The sequence below is a fragment of the Trachymyrmex septentrionalis genome, unplaced genomic scaffold (genome assembly GCF_001594115.1).
Source record: "Trachymyrmex septentrionalis isolate Tsep2-gDNA-1 unplaced genomic scaffold, Tsep1.0 scaffold37, whole genome shotgun sequence".
Classification (NCBI taxonomy): domain Eukaryota; kingdom Metazoa; phylum Arthropoda; class Insecta; order Hymenoptera; family Formicidae; genus Trachymyrmex; species Trachymyrmex septentrionalis.
Window position 1 is genome coordinate 3,307,898 of NW_017305536.1, and position 23,015 is coordinate 3,330,912.

General features: G+C 36.6%; 2 protein-coding genes across 2 annotated transcripts in view; one reads left to right on the top strand and one right to left on the bottom strand.

The window, feature by feature from the left end:
• The window catches only part of LOC108750466, a 129,372-nt gene extending 118,101 nt beyond the window's left edge, over positions 1-11,271 (bottom strand). Inside the window, exons 1-2 of the mRNA XM_018489918.1 lie at positions 10,799-11,271; positions 10,151-10,212 (exon numbers count right to left, since the gene is read on the bottom strand). Of these exons, the coding sequence (XP_018345420.1) occupies positions 10,151-10,212; positions 10,799-10,879 (143 nt within the window). The 5' untranslated portion in view covers positions 10,880-11,271. The remainder of the gene's footprint in view (positions 1-10,150; positions 10,213-10,798) is intronic.
• A 228-nt stretch (positions 11,272-11,499) lies between these two features.
• Positions 11,500-23,015, top strand: part of LOC108750770 (ets DNA-binding protein pokkuri) — a 42,318-nt gene continuing 30,802 nt past the window's right edge. Inside the window, exon 1 of the mRNA XM_018490497.1 lies at positions 11,500-12,251. The gene's annotated coding sequence lies outside the window, so the exon portion shown is untranslated. The remainder of the gene's footprint in view (positions 12,252-23,015) is intronic.

Sequence of the window (23,015 nt, forward strand, 5' to 3'; positions counted from 1 at the left end):
ATCTCTTTCTAAGATTTGGGAGAAAAGAATTTGGGGGGATTATTTGTTTCAGATTGATTGTGTGAATCCGATAATTTCATCGGCTCTCAATTTATTTCTGAAATATTAATTCAATTTAATTGAATGTATATTAGATAGTAGTTCAACATCTTAACACTCGGACCGGGAAGGCGCTTTGTATTTAAAGTTGTAATATTTATATAGACGGTCTTGTTTCCAATCATATTGTTTATAAAATATGCAAATATAAATCAACAAAAAAAAAGTTTTATATCGGAGTGAAAAGATTGTAGAAAATCTTATATACGTTCATTTGTAGATATTTTGTACAAATGACTGCTATAAAAGAAAAAGAATAGGGCATTACTGTCTATTGAGTCAGTTTTAAAGATCCATTTTGTCCTCCATTTTGTCCCAAGTCGTAACGTTTTCAAATACAGGAGACATGAATCCGGGTCAAATTCAGGTAGATTCCAGGTCGAATTAGTAGCGTTGTACATACTCTAGTAGCGATATATGCTCTAGTTTGATTTCTGATTGGACGAGATTACGGTTTTTTCGGATTAATCGACTTGGATCAAAGATCTTATGAAAAAAGTATTGTTCTCTAAAACTTTTAAAGTAAATTTCATTCTGACGAATGAAATCTCATTCTTTTTTAAGACTAGCTCAATTTTTATTCTTCAGAGTAAGATTTCACTCTCAGGAATTTAGAGTGCCAAATTGCAAACAATAAAAATTACTATATCTGGTAAAAGATACTTCCTAGTTTGTATTTAAAAGTTTATTTTTAGCTTTTTTGTTTAAGAAATATTATCCAAAAACAAAGTAGTTGAGTTTTACCCATCAAGTTCTAATTAACAGCAAGAAATTAGATCTCACACGTTTAATAAAATTAATTAAAAATTGCCCCAAAGTATCGATAATAATTTCGGACACATGTAAGAACAAATGATTAAGCGAGATTTTCCTTCGCACCTAGCAAAAGGCTATCGCGCAATTAAATGAGAAAACGACGCAAGAACTGCGAAAGCGCATGCATCGCATTGCAAAATCAATGTAGGTCTACCATAAATCGCGGATCCACGATTCCTTCCGCGATCGACGGGAGAATATCCCGATTAACGCGAGACATGGTAAATCAACGAACGCGTCTATAAATCCCTGTGATATATATCTACCGGAAATTATATCGACCGCGTCCCGATGCCGACTTCTAACAGCAACGAACTCTCGCAGACTTACAAGCAGAAATCAGAAGAAAATGAGCAAACCCGGTTATTTCGCATGAAATTCATAACACCTGACACTTTCCAATATCTGAAAAGAAAAATAATTAATGTCGTCCGGAATCGACAGCAATACAAAAGAAATGTTTGATATATGGTTATCACAAGATATTCTTACTGTTATTTTAGGAACATTTGACACGTGTTGATTCCGTCCTAGTTCCAGAATATGAACTATCCTTTTAAAAAATACTGTCATGTTTGATACCAAATAAAAACGTTCTCTCAGTTTTCTCTCATATAATTAATCCTTATAAGCAGAGACCCGGACCGAAAAGTTTTTTCGATTCGGTTCCGGTTTATTAAAATATCAAATAAATGTTCCGGTTTCAATTTCAATTTTTTTTCCCAATAAAGAAAACCGAAAAAAATTACGGTTTTTTTCGGTTCTACTTACTTGCTTTATTTTATTTATTCTTTAAATTTGTTTCATTAAGAAGAAGGAAGGGGAAGTGAAGGAGAAAGAGAGAGAGCGTGTTCAATCTAGAGAGGCTAGTCGAAAAGAGGCGTCAATTGAGTCACGTGAGTCCGAATAAAAATTACGTAAACATTATTTTAGGTATATTTCTCTCAGTCCTTTCTTACAACTTGATTCTTATGGATAGATCTCACTTATTACATAAAGTCTACATATGTATTCTTAAATTTCATGGCTTAGAATAAATTCTTGCAACATATTGGTGAGAAAGATCTGAGTCAAAGAAATGCTAGTATCTTAAAAAAAGTTTATATTAAATTAATGTATCTCGCAATCCCGCCAGATTTCTTATATCATATGAGGTGTTGGAGGTATTTACATTCTGGTTATTAAGAAAGCTGGTGATGGTAATACTGGATTGAACATTGGTGATTTAAACGAAGGAACGATCAGAACAAAGATTAAGAATAAGGATAAAGATTAAAAATTAAGACCTGAAAAAAAAGAAACGAAAAAGAACAAACAAAAAACCATAAAATTTTACTGTTACGGTTTCGGTATTACTATATAAACTATACAAAATTTGGGTATGGTTTCGGTTTCTCTAAAAAAAGGGATTCCAAAACGGTTTTCGATTCCAATTTCGGTTCGGTCCGGGTTCCTGCTTATAAGTATTTCATACGAATACTATTAAAATCCAAAGATAAATTTTTCAAAAACAATAAAGAAAAAGGGCTACAAGTCAAAAATTATTTTATAAAATTAAACATCATTAATATAGAAGTTTGAAGTTAAGATTTATCTAACTAAAGAACTAACTAAAGAATATAATTGTTCCTTTTATTTATAAATCTCTTAATTAAAGAATATAATTATTTCTTTTACTTATGTTCAAACTTCTATATTAACGATGTTTAATTTTATAAAATAATTTTTGGCTCGTAGCCCTTTTTCTTTATTGTTTTTCAAATTTTATGAGCCTTATTACTTAATAATTATAAATTTTAATTTGTATAATGCAAAAATACATTAATTCTCACAATTTACAATTCTAATTTATAGTTCTACTTTCGAATTAGACGAGAGAGATAGTAATAAAAATGTCACGAACAATTTAACGTAAATGTCTCGTGTCGCAAAGCGTTCGCAAAAATGGCGCTTCGCAGGTCGTTTTCGGAGTCTCCCACGCGCGTCGCGCAATTCTGATTAATTCCTCAAGCGTACAGAACGATAAATAATAATCCCCGCGTCAAACGACACCTAGGAGCATCGGTTAACGAACGAAGGACGGGAGGGAGGAGAACTCACAGGACCGTAAACGCGCGGATACCATGATCTATCGATCCATCGATCTTTTACTTGCGGCTTGGCCTTTCGAGAGGAGAGCCGAGCCGAGCCGACTCGTTCCGTCCTCTCTCGCTTCGCTTCGACGATAACCGCCCGCGGGATAAATGCTAGCTGCGTGTTAAAGTTCATCCTGTCGTTATTAATCCTCGATCATCCGCAAGGATCACTCGCAAAGGGACTCTTTTTATATCGTCGCTCATGGAAACGGTGCGATCTACTACGTGTCGGAGGGACAAGCGCGCCGCCTTTTTATATCGTGCTCGTGGAAAAAAAAGCGCGACATCCACGCGGACAAGTGACGACGTTTAATAATAATCAACGCACGGATATTATCTCCGATATTTTTTCACGCTCCTCTCTCGCATCTTGCCGCGAGGCCGCACCGCGACCTAAGTGATTTCCGTCACGCGCGAGAATCGAGATAGATCCGCGGGGAGATGAGAGGGAAGAGACTCTCTGTTTTCCGATCAACACAGAGAATCGGGGTATTTTTATTTCTTTTTGTGTGAGAAAAGTTATTAAGCTCACTCGTCGTTTGCTTTATCGTCATCTTTGATGAACGGTTTCACTAGAGCAGATAATGTCATATTCTCGTAAGTCGCTTGTCTATTTCTTTTTAACCTTTAGAGTTAGACTATCAATTAAATTTTAGTATATCCCACATAATTTTTCGATTATTATTATACAAAAGTAAATTTTACAATTATATATTGTAACTTTGACAAGATCAATTAAATAAAATTAAAATTTGACTAAAGTTCATGCAATCTCTCTGATATATTGTATCTGGAATATGAAAATCTTCGCGTCTATTATATAATTATTATTACGACGACAACTTTCGTTAAATGATTATACCAGCGAGCATCGTCGCGGTCTTTCTTTCGGCTGGAAAACAGGATTGGCCAGATTAGGGTTAAATACGCGAGGCGCCGCGTCCTCGTTCCGTTCCATTCCTTTTCGCCCGATTTACTCGAGCCCCCCCCCCCCCTCTCTCTCTCTCTCTCCCCCGTCTCCTTCTCCTCCTCCTTCTTCTTCTTCTTCTTCTCTTCTTCTTCTCGGTTCGTTCTTTCTGCGGTCTCCCGCGATTTCTAATTGGGCAATGCAATTTCCTTCCTTCGCCTCGCGCGAGAAATTCCCGGATTGCGCCAGCGTCGCCGCCGCCAGATTACTAAACCGCTGACAACACTCGATGCTCCGGCGGTCGTAACAAACAAGAGCAATGCAGCACAACAATCGCGCACTGTTACGAGAGACGGTGATATTTTAATTTCTACTCTCCTCTTACTTGTTCTGTATAATTGGATGTTTTTCTGCGAGAAAAGACGCTACGAAATATCTAGATATTTGCATCTGCCGCTTGATTTAATGCCTCTGGCATCGTAGATGTAACAAACGATTAAACGGAGTCTTACTCTTGAAATATATATGCTTGATAAGCACACGGCTTCCTCACTGTTTTCCAAACGTCGAAGTTGATATTCCTATATATATACGAGGGTAGGTATATTCCTATATATACACATTCAGGCACCTTCAAGTCTTGAAAAAGACTGAAGAAGATGTCTAAAAGTGATGACAGAGATGTAACAGAAGTAAAAAAATGATGTGTCAAAAGCACACTGTGTGTCAACCACTAGAGCTTCTTGTTGACAGACAGTTCTTTTCTTACTAACAATAAGCATTCTTCGTTAAATACATTATTGACTAAATTCAATATGGCAAACAGGACAGTTAATCATTGCATTTCATTACTTCATTCTTTCCTTTTGGTTTCCTTTTGGTTTATTTTCACCTAAAAATGTTGCACATTTTTTCACATTCTTATGCTTAGTAAGAGGCGTGATTAATCATAGGAGCAGGTAGAGAGCGGCAAGAATAGAGAACTAAATTTTCCTATTTCCTTTTACGTGAATGATCAACTACAATGAATAGGTAGGCCCTTTCTTTTCATATTTACGCTGCAAATCCGGTTAGAAATCCTTCCTTTCTCGCGAGATCAGGAAGAATCGTCCAAAGATTTAAAAGTGTTAGAACTTTTATAACCGGAATATATGAAATTTCACCCTGCTTTTTATAAAATACAAAATGAACAGAGAAAATATCACATAGGAAAAAAATTTTTTAAATACAATAATACGGATATTTGTTTATGTACATTAAAAAAATATATATTTAGTGCACTCATTATAAAAATTTCAGAAGTTTTTCAACTGTACTGGCGGTACGTTTTCTTTTAATTCAAGATATTTTCTACAGATGTTTTCTTCACAGAATGTAGATTTAGATAATTTTTGTAAAGTCTGAAAAGAAAAGAATATTTTAAAGATTGCCTTTTTTCCTAAGAACGTAGTTCGGAATACTTTCAAAGATAAATATCTTGAACATAAATCCTGATATTACAAAGAAAAGTAGATCAGGTCTCTTTTGAATTCTTCTCTTGAACGAAATCTTTAACAAAGGATAACTGTCAGCTAATCGGAAATAATTAAGATTCATGAACTTCCTTTTTTTCTCGTAAATATTTCTTTTTCTTTTTTTTTTTTATTATTTTGCACATATCTAACTCTTTAAAATTTTTTCGTGTATCATAAAATCTCAGTTTCAGCACAGCAATTTTACGCCGTTTAGCGTCTCTCGGTTGGAATCCCTTTAGCAAAACTATCGTTAAACTTTGAAAACCATAATAAAATCCACTCGAGAGGACTACAAGTGGTAAGTGCGTGTTCTTTCGAACCTTAAAACGATCACCATTAAAAGTCAACCAGCTGTCTAGGCATATTCCAGTTCTACATATTATAATTAGTCCAAGGGATACCATTATCTGCACGATTGTAGCAAGCTTCTATTAGTATTAAAGCGTAAAAAATATATGACAACGTAAAAGTTTATGATCCTTTGTAAAAATTTTTCTAGTATATACTTCAATTAATTATGAATAATAAGAAAATTCAGATGACAAATTTATCACATTACATACATCGACATCAATTTTTAATAATGTAAACAAACAATTTATTTAAAGAAAAACATTAAAGAAATTAGTCTGCTTTATATTATCTCCTTTTAATGTTAATATAGTTCAAAACGTTTTAATGTAACGTCTAAAGTATCTCTAATATTCTATCGATAAAATGAATAGGTTGGTACTCTTATTAACGTAAAAGTTTGAAGATAAGTTCCTTTCGATATAAAAAAGTTTCAAAAATTAAATGTACAATGTTCGAAAAATTGGAAGTTTAATGAGCGTTAAATTCAAGATTTTTATCTTTATTCGCCGCAGATTTTTTCCAGTAACTTTTCTAGCAAATTTAGTGCGCACTCTTCGGAAACTATATTGAGTTCCAAAACTTTGATGAATCTTCAATGTTTTTACTTTTATCGCTCCTACGAACGTATTGAGCTTCAAAATGCACGAAATGCATATTCTTCGAGGAAATTCCTTTGCGCTCGCGAAAGAAGCGGCGCTCTGTGTGGGTGCAGATTTGTATAGATATACAAGTTCTCTCGGTCTCTTTTTCGCTTCCGAGGTTCCTTGTTGGTTGATCTTCCGATCAGGAATTGAGAATTATGGGCGGTCCTCAAGAGAGCGGAAAGGAAGCAAGAATACCGAAGGAAAGGAAAGATAAGTAGACTGCCGGACTCGACGAGTAGAAGTTGCGAGAAGAGATTCCGGTACAGGTAGCTCTTAGGTATAAGAACACCCACAAAACCAGTTTTTCCTGTTATGTCGAGCTCCGTCTTATACGAACACCAACCAATTCTATGGTCCCTAACCAATTCTAGTGCCCAATGTTTTTGTCCGGAATGTCTTGACATACCCCGTGGCATATCCCGTGTTTTTATCTTTACCATGACGATCTTTTCACGATGACGATGTCTCTTCGTTTACTATACTAAGGAACGGATAGATTCGAAAACGTTTGCAGCATCATATATTTTTGAAACATTTATATAGATTTTATATAGATATTTTCTTTTTGCAAAAATACGGTAATTTCAAAAACACGATGGTTTATTTAACTTTTCCGTATCACTAAAATGCAAATAAAATTCGCGACCTAGTGATCGTGATCCGTAAAATGAAATAACCAATTAAAAACAAAAATAAATGTTACAGATTTCCATTTTTGTGTAGTTTTGAAACAGGTACGAATGATACAACAAACTATTGAAAACAATAAATTAAAAAATTGTGAAGCATAAGTCCATTACAATAGCCAAAATATTTTCCAAAGTGTGACTACGGCCACTTCGACTAACTTTGATCCACGATTAATACATTAGAATCATATTTGTCATTTCGCTTAACGACAGATGCAATTCCAATGGACTGACCGTCGATTAAAGTTAAACGGACTGAGTCGAAGTGGCCCTAAAAAATCGATAACAATAACAATGAAATGTAAGAAGAATAATCGAATTTGTAATTTGTCAATTTCTTACTTTGACTTCTTGCTCCGCATATTGTAGAGGATGCATGTAAGAAGTTATCTTTGCGCATAGAAAATTTGTCAATACATATATTATTATATCTAATATTTCAAACTTATTGAAAAGAACGATATTTAGAAATAGCTTTTCCTCAATAATTTCAAGGTGTTTATGTCCGAATTAATGGTTTTTAAAACTTCCAGCTCGTCTAATTATAAGTCGCGTTTAAATACTTTTCATGAAAGAATAAAAAAGATAGAAGAAAATCGAGGAACAAGCGAGAGATATGCACGACCAATGACATACGCTCGAAAATTAGGCTTGTTATCTTGGCAAGGTCAAGGTTTACTGCAGATTAAATGACAACTAATATGCTGTTGCATGTCGCAACGAGATATCATCTCGTTTTCGTACGAAAATAAAGTCCATTTCGATAAATATAGTACGTTTCTTTCGAAAGCAAGTTTATAGAATACGTACATTTCATTTGCGATCATAATTTAATGCTCCGAAATGTACATTGATATCCTGAGATATTAATCAAGGAAGAAGCCACTCCAAGCTCATCGAGAAATCTCGTCCCCTGATATGAATCATGCGACGATTTTTATCTCTGTCATGATAATAAAATACAATAAAGAGGAAATAAGTATCTCAAATCAAAACCACGTGCATCGCGCGTGGCAGTAAATTGTGGTGCTTTTCGCATTACCACAATTAAGATAAGCGAGAAAACAGCAGCAGAGTGAGATCACTATGTTGAAGGGAGGAGAGAAGCAGGAGGGAGAAAGACTTGTTTGTTCGAGAGATTATGGCGGATTAATGAGTTCGGTCGGATCAACAACAGCGCGGTTGAAATTTATCAAAGCGAATAACTTTTTAAAATATATATAATTCACAGTTTATGAATATTTTCTCTCCCGATTACTTTCATTATTATCCACTAGTAGTTCTGATCGCAGCTTTACTTCATACTTTTCGTTGTAGCTAACAAACATTTCGACCGGTTTAAAATTTTTATATCTCGTTTATGTTATCTTTCGCTTATTCCTCCCTTCCATATCTCCGCCTCTCTACGAGTGTTGTCTTAACAAGCATTCCCCCCCCCCCCTCGCGATTCGATGCTATTCTTTTTTTTTCACGGGTTCGAAGTGCGACACGTTTCGCTGTATCGCAAACGAACGAACGAATTCGTGAAATAACCGGTTGCCGATCGGGCTTTTGCATACCGCGATAAATAACAGAAAAAGCAAAGAAGTCGCGAACGTTTGAACGCAAAAAAAGTATGATTATGATATTAAAAAAAAGAAGCTTAAATTATGTACAATTTAAGGTGATAAATAATGAATATTTTCCACGATAACGAATAATTCGTGAGATATTTAAAAGTTCTTTTATTTTATGAAATAAACACCTGATCTGTTTTTTATCGCGCGGAGCTAAATATTCGCGACGACCGATATTTGCATTTGTGGTTTTCTTATCGATACGGTAAACGTTTTTCATTATCGGTTAAAACTCCAATGATCTGCATTTTGAGATTATTCTCCATTTATACAAGAAATAGAACTGCATATAGATAATTAATAATTTAATTAAAAAATCGGGTCGCCAATTTGTCTTTTCTACTAAAAAATTAATTTTATTTTCTCACCTCTCGCGATAGAAACTCCGATGTTATTCATTTAATAACAAGATTTATATCATTCCGTAGAATAGGACACAATTGACGTAACAATGCGTTATCATTCGATTAGACTCGATTACCTCCCATTCGCATCTTATCTCGCAATTAATTAGCAAATTTAATTTTTTATTGTATAACATTAACACAACCGCGCGCCGAGCGAAGAATGATATCCATATCGATTTTCCTTTATGATATTATGAGAATCGATATATTGATTACGAACACAAACTTATTTACGGCTAACTGGATACAGTAAAATATAATTAATTAAATATACGTGATAACGATACATAATAAAAAAGCAAGATAATCAAGATAAGCAATACATTTGCAAAAAATCGAATATGCTTACAGTTTATCTCAATGTCGAAAATATTTTAAACTGAAAATGATCTTTATCACTAAAAATTCGTTTCGTCATCGCACGCATGAGTGACTTTTTGTAATGTCTATTATTTATCTTAAGAAATTTATATCTAAAAATAGATTTATACCTAAAAAAATACAACAAAAGTCTTGACATTACAAGATCGGAAATTTTCTAAGTATACACAAAGTAAGATCCAAATTTATATACTAGACGTATCTATATCCGGACATTTATTAATTTTACAAAACTTTATTTGTATATATTATTAATCTCACACGCTTTTTTAAATATAATCTTGTAATTTTTAATTGTAATCTCTAAAAAGCATTTTTGAGATTAACAATAATTTTTGTGTAAATATCCGGATATATATACATAAATACACGTCGATTTATCTAACAAACTAAGCAAAAAATGTGCCTGACAATTAACGAAAAATTTTTCGTTATATCTTATTCTAGATAATAAATAAGACATAAGAATTCCCTTTTTGGAGCTCTATCAGCAAAACCAATTTTTTTTTTATCTTATTTATTATCTTTATTATCTTATTTATGGTTAAAATTTCAGAGAATTTCTGAGACAGAATTTTGGATGCTTACCTTCCTGATTCCGTTCTGATATTCCTGGACAGCATTCTAGTTGGAATTCTAAGCCGCTTCTTCTGAAAATTTATTACAGAAATTTACTACAGATTTTTAGCACTGGCAATGAATATCGAAACGCATCCTTAATAGATTCAACCAGAAAATTCTTACTTGTCGATTTTCAATCAGAATTCCAATTAATGCAACCTGCAGATTTTTCTTTCATTGTACTTTTAAAACTACTTAAAAAATTGCCTGTCATACGAAAACATTATAAAACTGATCGCGTTGCATGAACTTTTTGCATTCAGCATCTTCGCTTTCTTTCTTTTTAACGTCCAAATATGTATCTATCTCATTTTAAGTCCAAAAATATTTGAGGATTTCAAGTAACGCGAACTAACCAATTGACTACTTTCCGTAAAGAGTGTGACGCATATAATGTAGTTATCCTTGTTGTATTTTTGAATGTTAAACAAGAACAAAATAATACATCATGCGCATTACGCTTTACGAAACGCAGTCATTATGAGAGGCCACAATTTTCCAAGTATATTTCGCCATTTTAGTCGGAACTCTCGAATGCGGTTAGAGAGTTGAAATATTGGCTAATAGAACAGCTACGAAAAATGTACGCTATTGTATATCAAATATTTATCTTACCGTGTATCTAATGGAGAAAATCGATTTATCCGTGAAGTATACGGCCGTCCGCGAGTAAAAATTCGGTGCGAAATCGAACATCGATGTGATCAACGGCTATTTCGAACTTTTCGTGGAAGTCAAGTGGCGCTAACGACTAACGGCGTATCGTTTGAATCTCAACGTGAAGTGTGAACGTGTCCGCGGATGTCGTTCGCGGCGCGGGAGAGTTGCAAAGTTCACGCAAGTGAATTCCTCAGAACCGGGCGAGGAGGACGGAAATGAAAAGTCATCCCGTGGCCGCCTATTACTTATATCGTGTTGTTTCACTTTTCGCGCAAGTGGAAACGATCGGTCGGGGTTAACTTAACGACAATCACGATCACGATTACGAGGAAGCTACGAGGAAGTCGGTCGGGGATCTTCTTTCCCTCTCTCTTCTTGTTTCTCTCTTTCTCCTCCGATACGTGGCGACTTGGCGGCGATTCTCCCCACTCGACTCGCCACTCGACTACGGTTCGATTATTTCTGCTGGCGCTGACGCGACGCCAACGGCGGCACGCGATTGGACGGCGTCAGCCGCCAATGGTCGCCGCGCGGTTCCACTTGTTCTGACGTTGTCTCGCCGCGCACCATCGCGGCGCAGCGGGTGGGCGCCGGAGAGACGAGGTGGGGTGTCGCGCGTCCGGCGGCAACCTTCACTCGACACTTCCTACAGCGGCTGTCGGATCAGTCGCTCGCCTACCTCGTAAGGTGACAGTACGTGAGATACGAAGCTTGTTCTGCACTCGCAAACATCCGCGACTTCCGCGCGCGTTGCCGTATCGACGACGAGGGTGATCGCACTCGCGACAGCTGTGTCGAGTATACGTGCGCGCGCGCGCGCGTCCTCGCGTAACGATTACGCGTCGTCTTTCTTCCCCCGTTGTGTGTCCTGTCGTGGAGAGGACTCCGGAGGAAGCAACCGGAGTAGCCGAAGAGTAGCCCGCGAGGAGTCAGAGACAATCGACAAAGTGACACAAGTGCGCTAAGCCGGGAGTGCTTAATGACCGGAGGATTCTTTGCCGTTCTCATCTGTGATAACGTAACGAGCGCAACCACTCGCGGCTGATACGACGAGATTGTTATCCCTATCACGTGTTCACGTGTGCCGCGGCGAAAAGTTTCCTCGCGGGATAATCTCTTTCTCTTTCTCGTTCTCTCTTTCTCTTTCTCTTTCCGTGCCGCGCGCACGGATGCCGCCCGCCGCGACCTGATTGCCGCGCCGCGTGCGTCCGTGCGTGCGTGCGTGCGTGCATATCGCACACCAGGAGGAGCGCGACGAAATTTACCCGATGAACGGTGGAATGGTTTGTGTCTGGTTGGACTACGACGACAAGTGATAATTAGCTCCAGCAGCTCCCGTTCCCGGCAAAGGATTTTTATCGACACAGCTGGGAGAACCGACGACGACGAAGCAGAGGCAGCGATTAAGGTAATTGTTCGCCCGCGGATATTTTACTTGTATTCGACGAAATAAATTTTCCGGTGTGTGTGTGTGTGTGTGTGTGTGTGCGCGCGCGCGCGTGTGTGTATGTGTTTGTTTGTTTGTTGTGTACAATTGGACGTGCGCGTGCGTACGTCGCACTCGACGCTTCTTCCTGTATAGTTCCGATTCCTCCTCGATTGTAAACAAATCCCCGCTGTCACCGCTACATTTCGTGGAACGGCCTTCCGGAATTTGGAATTGATGTTTTACGAATTCGTTTCGCGGAACTCGTTTGAGCAAGATTTAACGAAAATCAAGCGGTGGATGAAACTTGATAGAGCTCGATTTGAACTGTTCTAAAAACTGAATAAATTCTGATTCTCTAATTTCGCACTTTTAATTAATTACTTTTGATTTTTAATCTCCAACTGTCTCAATGCTTGTTGGCGCCTGTAAATGACATTGGCTTGCATTCAGCAAAAAAATCAACTTTTCTCAACTGTTGTATTCTTTAATATAATTATTTCCTGCTTCTAATTCTACTGCTCTTTTAAATTTATATAAAGATTTTATTCCTATACCAAAATTTTTTCTCGTTTTTGACAAATATTGAATATACATCTACTCTATTTTAAGTTTTAAAAGTGTTCATATTAGTTCAACTATAAAAACAGATTTGTACTGTCAATTTGAGTAATTTTTAATTATTTCTATAGATCGCCACTGCTCCTGCAATGTAACATTAATTTAACTAAAACAATGGAATTAAACAAATTAAGTTAAAAATATATATCAAATTTAATTGATTATTACCTATATATATGCGTCAATATAAATGTCGTTTATTTACTTTGATTCTAACCACAGAATGTATTGATTTATATTTTGACACACATGGAAGTTAAAAATAACACAAAATGTTATTTAACTCAAGGGACTGGGTTACCATTATTCTTTTGATATCTAACAGTTCAGCTTTAAATGCACAACGGAATCATATTAATGAATCTTACAACAATTGCAAAGCGGCATTTTTTTCTGCTGAACGCAACCATTTTTGACACTCGCCAAATGTTACACTTTAAGCAGAAAATATTACGCCTAAAAATGCACTGGACGCAAAAACGCGTTTTTATAGCCATAGTTTTAAACCAATTATATTTTACGTGCTCTTAGCTACTCTTATTTTTTACTCGTATTCGCGGACGCTAAACTGGAGTCAATGATTTTAAATCCAGTGTTATTAATAGCAAGAACCTATAATCGATAAAATTACTTCGTGAATAAAGAAAGATTTACATTCAGTTATAGTACCAACGATATTCAGCTTTGTATGTCGAGGTCTTTAATTGTAAAAATTACTTTATATTTTATCTTTCCTTAATAATTCCTTTTAACAGCAATTCTTTTGGAAAAATTCCCAATATATTTTCTATCGTAATCCTGTGATTTATTCCTCGCGTCTCGCGCGTGTCCGTTGGCGACCGTCGAGCTCTCATAAGCGAAAGGTCATAGCCACGGACCTCAACGGACTCCGGTCCATTTTCATTCTTCCTCGATTCTCCTCGTAGCCGCGCTCGAAAGACGCGGAGCGGAGCGAAACGCAGCTCGCGGCTCGTTACCGTATCCGAGCACGAGGAGTTAATTCCGGTGCGGCGCGCCGCGACGCGCGAAACCCGGAAATCCGCTAAAAGCCCGGCCTCGCTTTTAATCCGCTCGGCGATGTTAATAACCGGTCGTGCGGAATTTAATTAACACTAGCTGCTGACGTCAACCTCATCTCGCGGATGCGCGGCGGATAAATAACCGCGTTGTCTTCGAAACGCGAACGATTCGATCGCACTAGTTTGCGATAAAAAATTATTTCGAATCGGACTAGGTTTTTTTTTTTTATATATAGATTTTTGAATGCTGGAAACGATACCGCAAGTCAAGTTTCCAAAACAATTGAGGTTCCAAGATAATGTCTAAAAAATAGTTTCTTTAACGATATATTTGACTTTTTTTTTTTGTAAAGGAGATTAACGTTATCTTGAAATTCCAAATAAAAGTCGCGTTAATGTATTGTCCCCTATAAAGAGCATTTCTTTTTATTTCAATATCTTTTTAGTCGTGTTATGAAGGATTTAAATACGAGGTTTTTCTTCAAAGTCGAACAATACATCTATGACTTTTGATCAGAATTTCTATCTAACGTTCACTTTTTTTTTACAAAAAATATGAAATATCGTAAAAAGCCTTTTTTGCATATTAAAGCTCATTTATTTCAGAAACCTGACGTGCTAGAAATCTAACTTGTTTTCAATATATCTAAAAATTTATAAGAAACATCTTGTCTGGTTCGAAGTAATTAAAAAAGACTTTTTAATGTAAACTAATGTTATTATCGCTTTCGTCACCGCAAGGAACTAATCTTTCGATCGCTCCCAAAATTATATCACAAAATCTAACTTTTTTTCAAATCCATATATGGAAACAATAGACGAATAGCTATAATAATATTAATAAAATAGGAGGACATAGTAATAACAGTTACATATATATAATTTTGCAGCAATTTTTTTATCTTATCACACGAAGGTGAACTCTAAAATGCTAATTATAGACTATTAGCATACCTTGGTGTAATTCTAAACGGCTGCCATTTGATGCTAACGTTTATAATTAAGCATAATTACGTAAGGTACAATTATATTTAACATACTACGATAAATTAAGGCGTTTAGCCTACTTTTAAGATACCAAACTACTTTGGTGACGTTACTTCCTAGTGCAATATTCTTCTCGATGATTCATATATATATATATATATAAATGAAGAATATTGTGTGTGTATGTGTATAAATTTAAAAGGTTCATGAATAGATATAGACATCTTCAAAAGATAGCTAAGACAAAATTAGACAGGCCTCATTTTTGCATTGTTATTTATTAGATATAAATAGATGTTACGATATCTTTCTCAGCTTGTTACGCAAGCGGGATTGTATAACGTTTACTTGCTAGTTCCTGCGAAAATTAAAGTGCTCCGAGTACGCAAGTATATATATGTACAATACATCGCACGGAAATGAACCGACATTCAAACATTCAATGTCTGATGAAACGGATCGAAATATATTCAAACGCGATCCTATCGCTCGAAAAAATGTTCCCGCTTTCAATGGGCCCTTCAGCGATTTCTGACGGAAGGAACAAAGTCTGCGCGAGGAAAAAGACGAAAGCACGTCGCTTAGCGGCAGATCGATGGAATCTGTAAGACTGTGCCGCTACGGAAACGTTTACGTAAACCAAGCCCGGTAGGAACCGCTCGTATTTCTTAATCGTTATTGAGGAAGTTGCGCGTTATCATTTACATAACGCGAGCGAGCGAGTTTGCGCGCGTAATACCCAACCTGCTCGAGGCTTTCGCAAGATTTCCGTGAGTCTTGTGCGGGCACCGCCATCGGGCGAAACCGGCTCTCTTTCTCTTTCTCAGATTTTCTGCGGGATTCGTTCGCACGTGTCCGTAATGTAATCGTGAACCAAAGACCGAGATCGCACTGAGAAAAATGTCTGATTGGATGTCGATTGGCATTCTGGTTGAAAATGGACAAAATTTTCTGATTATATCGATTATAAGCACAAAGAAAAAAACGTTTGGCTGAATTAACTGGAATTCTCTGGTAGAAAATGAACGATTCAGAATTATTAAGTATAAATATTATAATTAAGTCTGCTAAATTTCTGATTAAATCTACTAAAATTCTAATCAGAATTTTAAGTTCATTTTTTTACCCCAAAATTCCAGTTAATTCTAACTAAACATATTTCTCCGTATACATTCTAATTTACTGAGAGAAATTTTAATCATTTATTCTGTCGATATGTGACTAACAAGAACTTTCTTTCTATTCTAACCAAAATTTGCTAACTAAATGTTTACTAGAACAACACAATTTTTAAATGAATAAGTAAGAAAGTTTTTGTTAATCACATATCAACAAAATAAACAGTTATATGTATCGAAATATTTCGCTCAGTGTTGAGATAACCGATAATTCTCATTGATGTAATAAGAATCCTCTAGTTTATCCATGTTTGATTAGATATTTTTCTTAGTGCGTATAGTTTCGGCGAGTTTCTGACTAATCGCGAATAAATGTAACATTTTCATGTGCCCGTGGCATGCAAGTTTAAAGTTACTTAATGCGTCAGAAGATAAAAGGAAAATGCATTTTCCGCGTAAAACGATAAACGCGTTTGTTTGAACACATGACGATGACAAAATCGATTTGTGTTCTTGAAAACATCGCTATACTTTTCTTCTGTAAAGAATACGATTTTTTATGAAAAATATATCGTTTGGATAAGAAAGTTTTTTTTTTTTCAATTTATTTTTAAACAATCTGAATTTATTATTCTTGTTACGAAATTATATATACATTAACGGCTTTCAATAGAACTTTTTTTTGTAAAGAAGAAAGGAAATCGATTGTTAACGAAAATTCAATAATTTCGATGATAAATTAAAAGTAAAAATAAAAAAAAAATCAGGATCTATCGTATCCTCCGTCCGTGTCACCCTGCGATTACTCCGATCAGTCTTGCGATAAAAATAGATAACAATGAGGAAACTCGTCTGCGAAAATTTTAGTTTCTTCTGGGTAAATTAAGTAAGCGCGAGAAGCAGTCGCGCGTGACGATATCCTCACTGCGCCAGTCGCGAGCCGGAGCTGCTTTCCTCCTTTGTCCGGTAAATACGCGGATTGATTTCTGATTAATGCGGATCCTCGCGATACTTCCTCATTGCGAAACCGCGGACGGCGCGACGGCCGGCACAGCGCGCGCGCAATTAAATCTCCTCCGCGAGAAGACTCCGCCGTGAAGATGTTTACAAACTCTCTAAGTAGATAGTAAAAGACAAAGCGGGGAGTTGGCTCGAGCTCCATTGGCGTAAACTGGGATCCGCTTGTAAATCCGTTTGGAGAAATGCGAGAATTCAAAGCGATTGTTCAAATATCTCTTTATCGATTACATGTATTAACCATTAAATTGTAATATTAGAAAATTGAATAGCGTTATAAAACGAGGCCGTTGGCATATCTTTTTGTGCTACTACTAATTAAGAAAGAAAACATTTGCCTCGTGGATTCTTTTTTTCGTCGTGCACGATGTAAAGAAATTTACGAAACAAATGTTTTCTTTCTCAATTAGAGAGAGAGAGAGAGAGAAAGAGAGAGAGAGAGAGAGAGAGAGAGAGAGAGAGAGAGAGTAGTAGGACAAAAATGTGCTAACGATTCGTTTACAACACTATTTAATTCTTTAATTGTAATTGAATATTTTCTTTCGTAATTAGTAGTAGCTAAAAAATATGTTAATGACTCGGTTTGCAATGCTCTTCTAATTATAGTTAAACATCTTCCTTAATTAATAGCACAAAAATAGTATAATTTTAATGATTTTAAAATTACTTCACACCTGACATAATGCAAAGTAAGAAAGAAAAACGCGTTAAAATTTAATATAAATTTCAATGAGTGAAAAATTTGCCTGAGAAATCGCAGCGTCATTTGACTATTCAACAAGCACGAAGATATCCGGTCGCCTGGCTGATCGCCGGCAGTTTCCGGTGACGACGCCATTGCTGGCTGACAGACGACTGCGATATATGTATACGTAGGTTATCATCTGCATGCACGGGTTACAAAGAATGTCCCGAGCGAACGAGCGGCCGCGTAATCCCCGCGTAAGTCCGTGTGGTCGTCGTATTCTTAACTTTGATACGATGTGCCATAGTCATCGTCGAATACAAACTTGTACATCACGTATCGTATCGCGGCTGCAAGTCGGGCTGTCATCTTCTTGGCGTCGAAGAACGATGGAGAAGAGGGAAAAAAAAGACAGGCAGCTCGGACAGAAACCGGAAGCTCGGTTGCCGCGCTCAGAATTGCAATTCTTTCCTCAACGCTAAATTTGGCGATGTCTATCACACAAGAAGCATTCTCTCTGCCACGTACAAAGTTGTGCGATCTTTCCCTCCCATCTTTTCTCATAATTAAGTACTTTTTAACAATCGGATGTGCGTATTTAAAACTACACTTGGTATCGTTGAAAAAACATTTGTATCTTCTATTAGATTCTTCAACTTTGCAGTTTTTAAATTACGAAATTTGTGTCCAATTGACGGTGAATGCATATATAAAAAAAAACATTTACTGAATTTAGATAATGATATATATTAATGTTCGAAAATATCGATACGCAGTAATTATATCTCTTTGGCATAAATACGTCCCGATTTTTGTTTTATTATTATTGTTCGAGTATCGTTCACAACTCAACGATACTCGAACAGTAAAGAAAAAAAACGAATCGAGGCATATTTATGCCAGAGATACGTTACTGCGTATTATTATATGTATCGATATATTTCGAATACTAATATATGTAGCAGAGTATGCAGAGGAGAGACCTGTGATATCGAAATATAAAATTTAAATAGATTGTGAGAACCGGATTTGCATCGCGAAGCGAATTTTCCTAATAGGAATTACGTACACCGGATGCCACTAGCATAGATATTCATGTCGTTATTACTTGAACATTCGCCAGTTATCGCGTGTACATAGGTCGCGATGCGTTGATTGATTTACGATTAAATTAATAAGTGCAAGCTGGGTGCAGCCGATCCAACTCGCGCACTCGGCTTGATTTACGATCGCGTCGCGTCCGACTGCCGCGCTGAACGAGATTCCGCGATATGCGTTAAAAAATTAAAAACATTTTTTTTTACTTCTTGACATCAAAAGGGAATTAAGCGTAATTAACGCGATAATTTTTTTTTTTATTTTCGTAAGAGACAAATGTAACATAGGAATTATAAAAGTTACGCGCGAAATTACAGAAATTTCATATTCCATCCAGGAATATATTTTTACTCGCGCTAAAAAAAATTTCTGGTTGAAAATGAACGGATACAGCATATTCTATATTCATAATTGGACATCTGGTTATCTCGACTAGAATTCTAATATATTTAATCAGAAACGTCTAACTTTGGTCCATTTTTCCACCACAATTCCAGCTAAGTTTTAGACACTTCCAGACACTTTTTCCAATGCATACAGTAAAGATACGTGAATTTTTCCAAGATGTACTTTTGGTGAAAATTTCATGATAATTCTCTTGACGAGAACGATACTTTTGAACCATGAACAGACGATTTGTAGACGTGAAGAGAGAAACGTAGGGTTACCGAATGGACAATAAGCGTCCAAGCTGACGTGAGCGTCGAAAGAACGTGGAATTCCCAAGGAGAATGCCGAGTAGAACGTAGACGGTAACTCGTGACCGAGACGGCAGAGGAGAGACGGTCTTTTCAACGTGCAACTCCGTCTCTCGCTGGAAGACCTGTCACCCGGAAGCGCGGATAGAGAAACGCACACGAAGGCCTTCTCTCGGCAACTTATAGCGGCGGTCGACGGAACATTAGCATTTAAAGGGGACGGATTACCGGAATTGCTCGGAATTCCACTATACACGAGGGTGTATCGTTAATCGCGCGCTTTCTCTGTACCGCGGAAATATCGAAAGAATGCCGGTTATTTCGATTAATATGTCAAGGCATATCGGTTAACCTTCTAATCTTTATTCTTTATATATTTCTCTTTCTCTTTCCCTTTCTCTATTTTAATTCATTTTATCTTGTCTACTTCTTTTTTTTAATGCATTTTTAAATAAAGTAATTACTGGAAATGTACCGAAAATAGTTAAAGCCGAGAAGCATAACGTGACGCGCGAATATACAGAGGTTATATGATTCTAAACCATTGCCCGATAAATCGCGAAGAAAATCGCTAAAGAATTGCAAGCCATGAGTTTCAGCCTCGTTTTGTATAACGTCAGAGGAAACGACCGACCGGAGGGTGGTTCGTCGAAGTCGACGTTGATAAGAGGGCTCGAGGAACAGGATGAATAGAGGAAAATGAGAGGTGGGCTGCGAAGGGCGCGTATATAGAGCGGAAGGAGAAGGCGGAGGGGGAGGGGGGGGGATAGAAGGGAGAGAAGAAAGCCTTTCTAACGTAATTCCATCGAGCTCGCCGGAAGAGCCCGGAACCCGGAAGTAAGGGAGGAAGCGCACTACCGTCGGCTACTGTGAGAATAGGTAAGGGGTCAAGGACGGAAGGGGCATGGAAATTTCTTCAGTGCCTTCTCCACTCTAAGGCTCTATCGATCGTCAAAATCGTGGACGAGACCTATTCGGGCGAGGAACTCTCTCCTCGACCTTGATCAAAGAGCTTCCATTCTCGTTAATTAATAAATCCTTTTATTTATCCGACGAGATCCGGTTTCCGATCTCCTTACACATTAATATATGCACTGAGAACAATTTTTGATTGATGAAGGAAGCAGAAAGTTTTGATTATATTCAGCTACAGAATTTTGCTCATCTCAGCTGAATTATAATAAATAGAAAATTCTGATTCTTCCGTTTTTTCAACCAGAATCCCAATTAATTCCAATGATCGTTGTCATTAAAATTATCGCTAAATGGTGATTGCGATCTCTGAAAACGATGGACTGCAATAATGCATACGGGAAGATTTTAAAATGATTGAACACATTTACTTGATATAATATTTTATATATTTTTATATAATTTATAGAATAGTTTTATTAATAAAAAGTGGCAAAAGCTATAATCTACTTTTTGTAGGGAATCAATTGCGCATAATATAAGAATATATAACTTACAATACACCAGAAAAGCACGATCGATGCTGACGAAGTAATGCGAGTAGGACAACTAAACTGCGTCGTTCCGGGAAGTTCTAATCTTATATTCATAACCAGATTACTTTTTCTCGCACGCGAACAAGTGGAACAAGCGAAACTATGCGCAAACCATGTGTTTCATTCCTAACTAGCAAGCTGACTTGCCGATCTTTCGTAATTTGATTCTTTTTAAGAAAAGCTTAAAGAATAGAATTTTCATATCGAACAGAAATTTATTGCAGCGAGGTAAAGAGCAAGGTCTTTAGTTACATATAAATTTATTTTAGTTTATTCTACAAATTTTCCTAGAATCTATCCGATCTCCGATCAGTTTTCCTTGTAAAGAGAGAGCCCTAGACACTGTTTGAAACACGCGTTGCACGGATATTCGTCTCTGTGGATTGTTATTATGCAAGGAATAATCAATGTCTGTCACACGTCAAACTGATTATCGTAGATCCGTCGTATATTTTAGTCGCCACTGTCATCGTCGTTTAATCGATAATCGTTTATCGATGATGGCAATAAGATGATAGTGAGCGTTCGCAAATCATTTTCTTTTTTCGATAAAACAGAGACATTGTCTCAAGTATCGAAATCAATATATAAGGGAGAGTCTACATTTTATCTGTTTTATTAATGTATATTTTATTAGTTCTTCTTAAATACATTATAGAATATTAAACAGAAAATAATTTTTTGAAATTCGGTAGAATATAATTATTAATTGTAAGTTGATAAATATTGTGTGAAACATCATAAGCAAGTGGCACAGTACATTTTACCAGCGATATCAATTTCCACGTTCTGCGGACAATGTTTTATTTTTATTGCATGCCAAACGGAACGATCTTTAACCCCTTAATTGCATTTCAGTCGCTACATCCGCGGTCATGTCATTGGAAATTGCGAACGTGTTATTTCCAATCGAATAGCGTAGAAGAGCATTCACTTCGAATTGCACCAAGATCGCTGTTAATTGAGATACTTCTTCTCTTCGACATACACTACTTCTGTACTTTTTCTGTAATTTTGAATTCACCTTCATTTCCTCCAAGACATCAACGTATATATAAATTTAACGAATGTATAGATCGAAAGTAGTAAAAGAGCGAAAAACGTTTGATATATTTCTCTTTAATCGGAGAGAAATTAAGTTAAACAAAATTGTTTAAAAAAAAATATATATATATTATAATTTGCAAAGTTCTCACATATTTATTTGCTCATCTTTTTATATCATATGTATTTTCGAATATGCTTTCGTAGGAATTTTTTCAGCACTTCCGCTTTAGAAAGATGATCAAATAATACTCCTCCTTCGAAGGATCGTGAAACGTATAAGCGCTGTTGAAACTATTTGCCCGTGCCCTGAGATTTTGCTCGACGCGGATATTCGCGCTTGGACGGGAAGATAGATCCTTTTATCTTCTTTCCTCCCTACTCCCCTCTTCTTCCCCGTCTGTATCGCCAGAGAACCGGTCGGTCATCCGGACCGGAAGCACGGACCTTGGACCTCTCCTTCTTTTTTTCTGCTCTCTCTCGGGAGGCAGCGAGAGGAGGATCTCCGCTTCGCGCAATCGCCCGGAGTTTCGTCCTCCTCGTCTTCGTCGCTCTCTGTTGTTTCTTTCTCTTCTCAGCTTGTCCCTGTTCCTTCTCTTTCGCGTTTTTATCCGTCTCCCCTTCCCTTCTATCCCGCTCTGCTTCCTATCTCGGCTCTTTTCCTCGTTCATCTCTGTCTCTCGAATAGGTATCCTGTTCCTTCAATTACTTTTACGTTCTTTTACCATCCACCTGTACTATGTAACGGATACGTTTATACAGGGTGTCCCGTTGTTTATGTGCTGCCATTTTACTGGAAACAAACTTTTTTACGATTAAATTTTATAATGTGGGGAGGAAAATATGATTGAGAAAAATATGATTGACATCCTATTTTTTATTTTTATTTTTATCTTTTTTTTTATATTATACACCTTGCCGGCAAAATTTCTTTTTTTTTTTTTTTTTTTT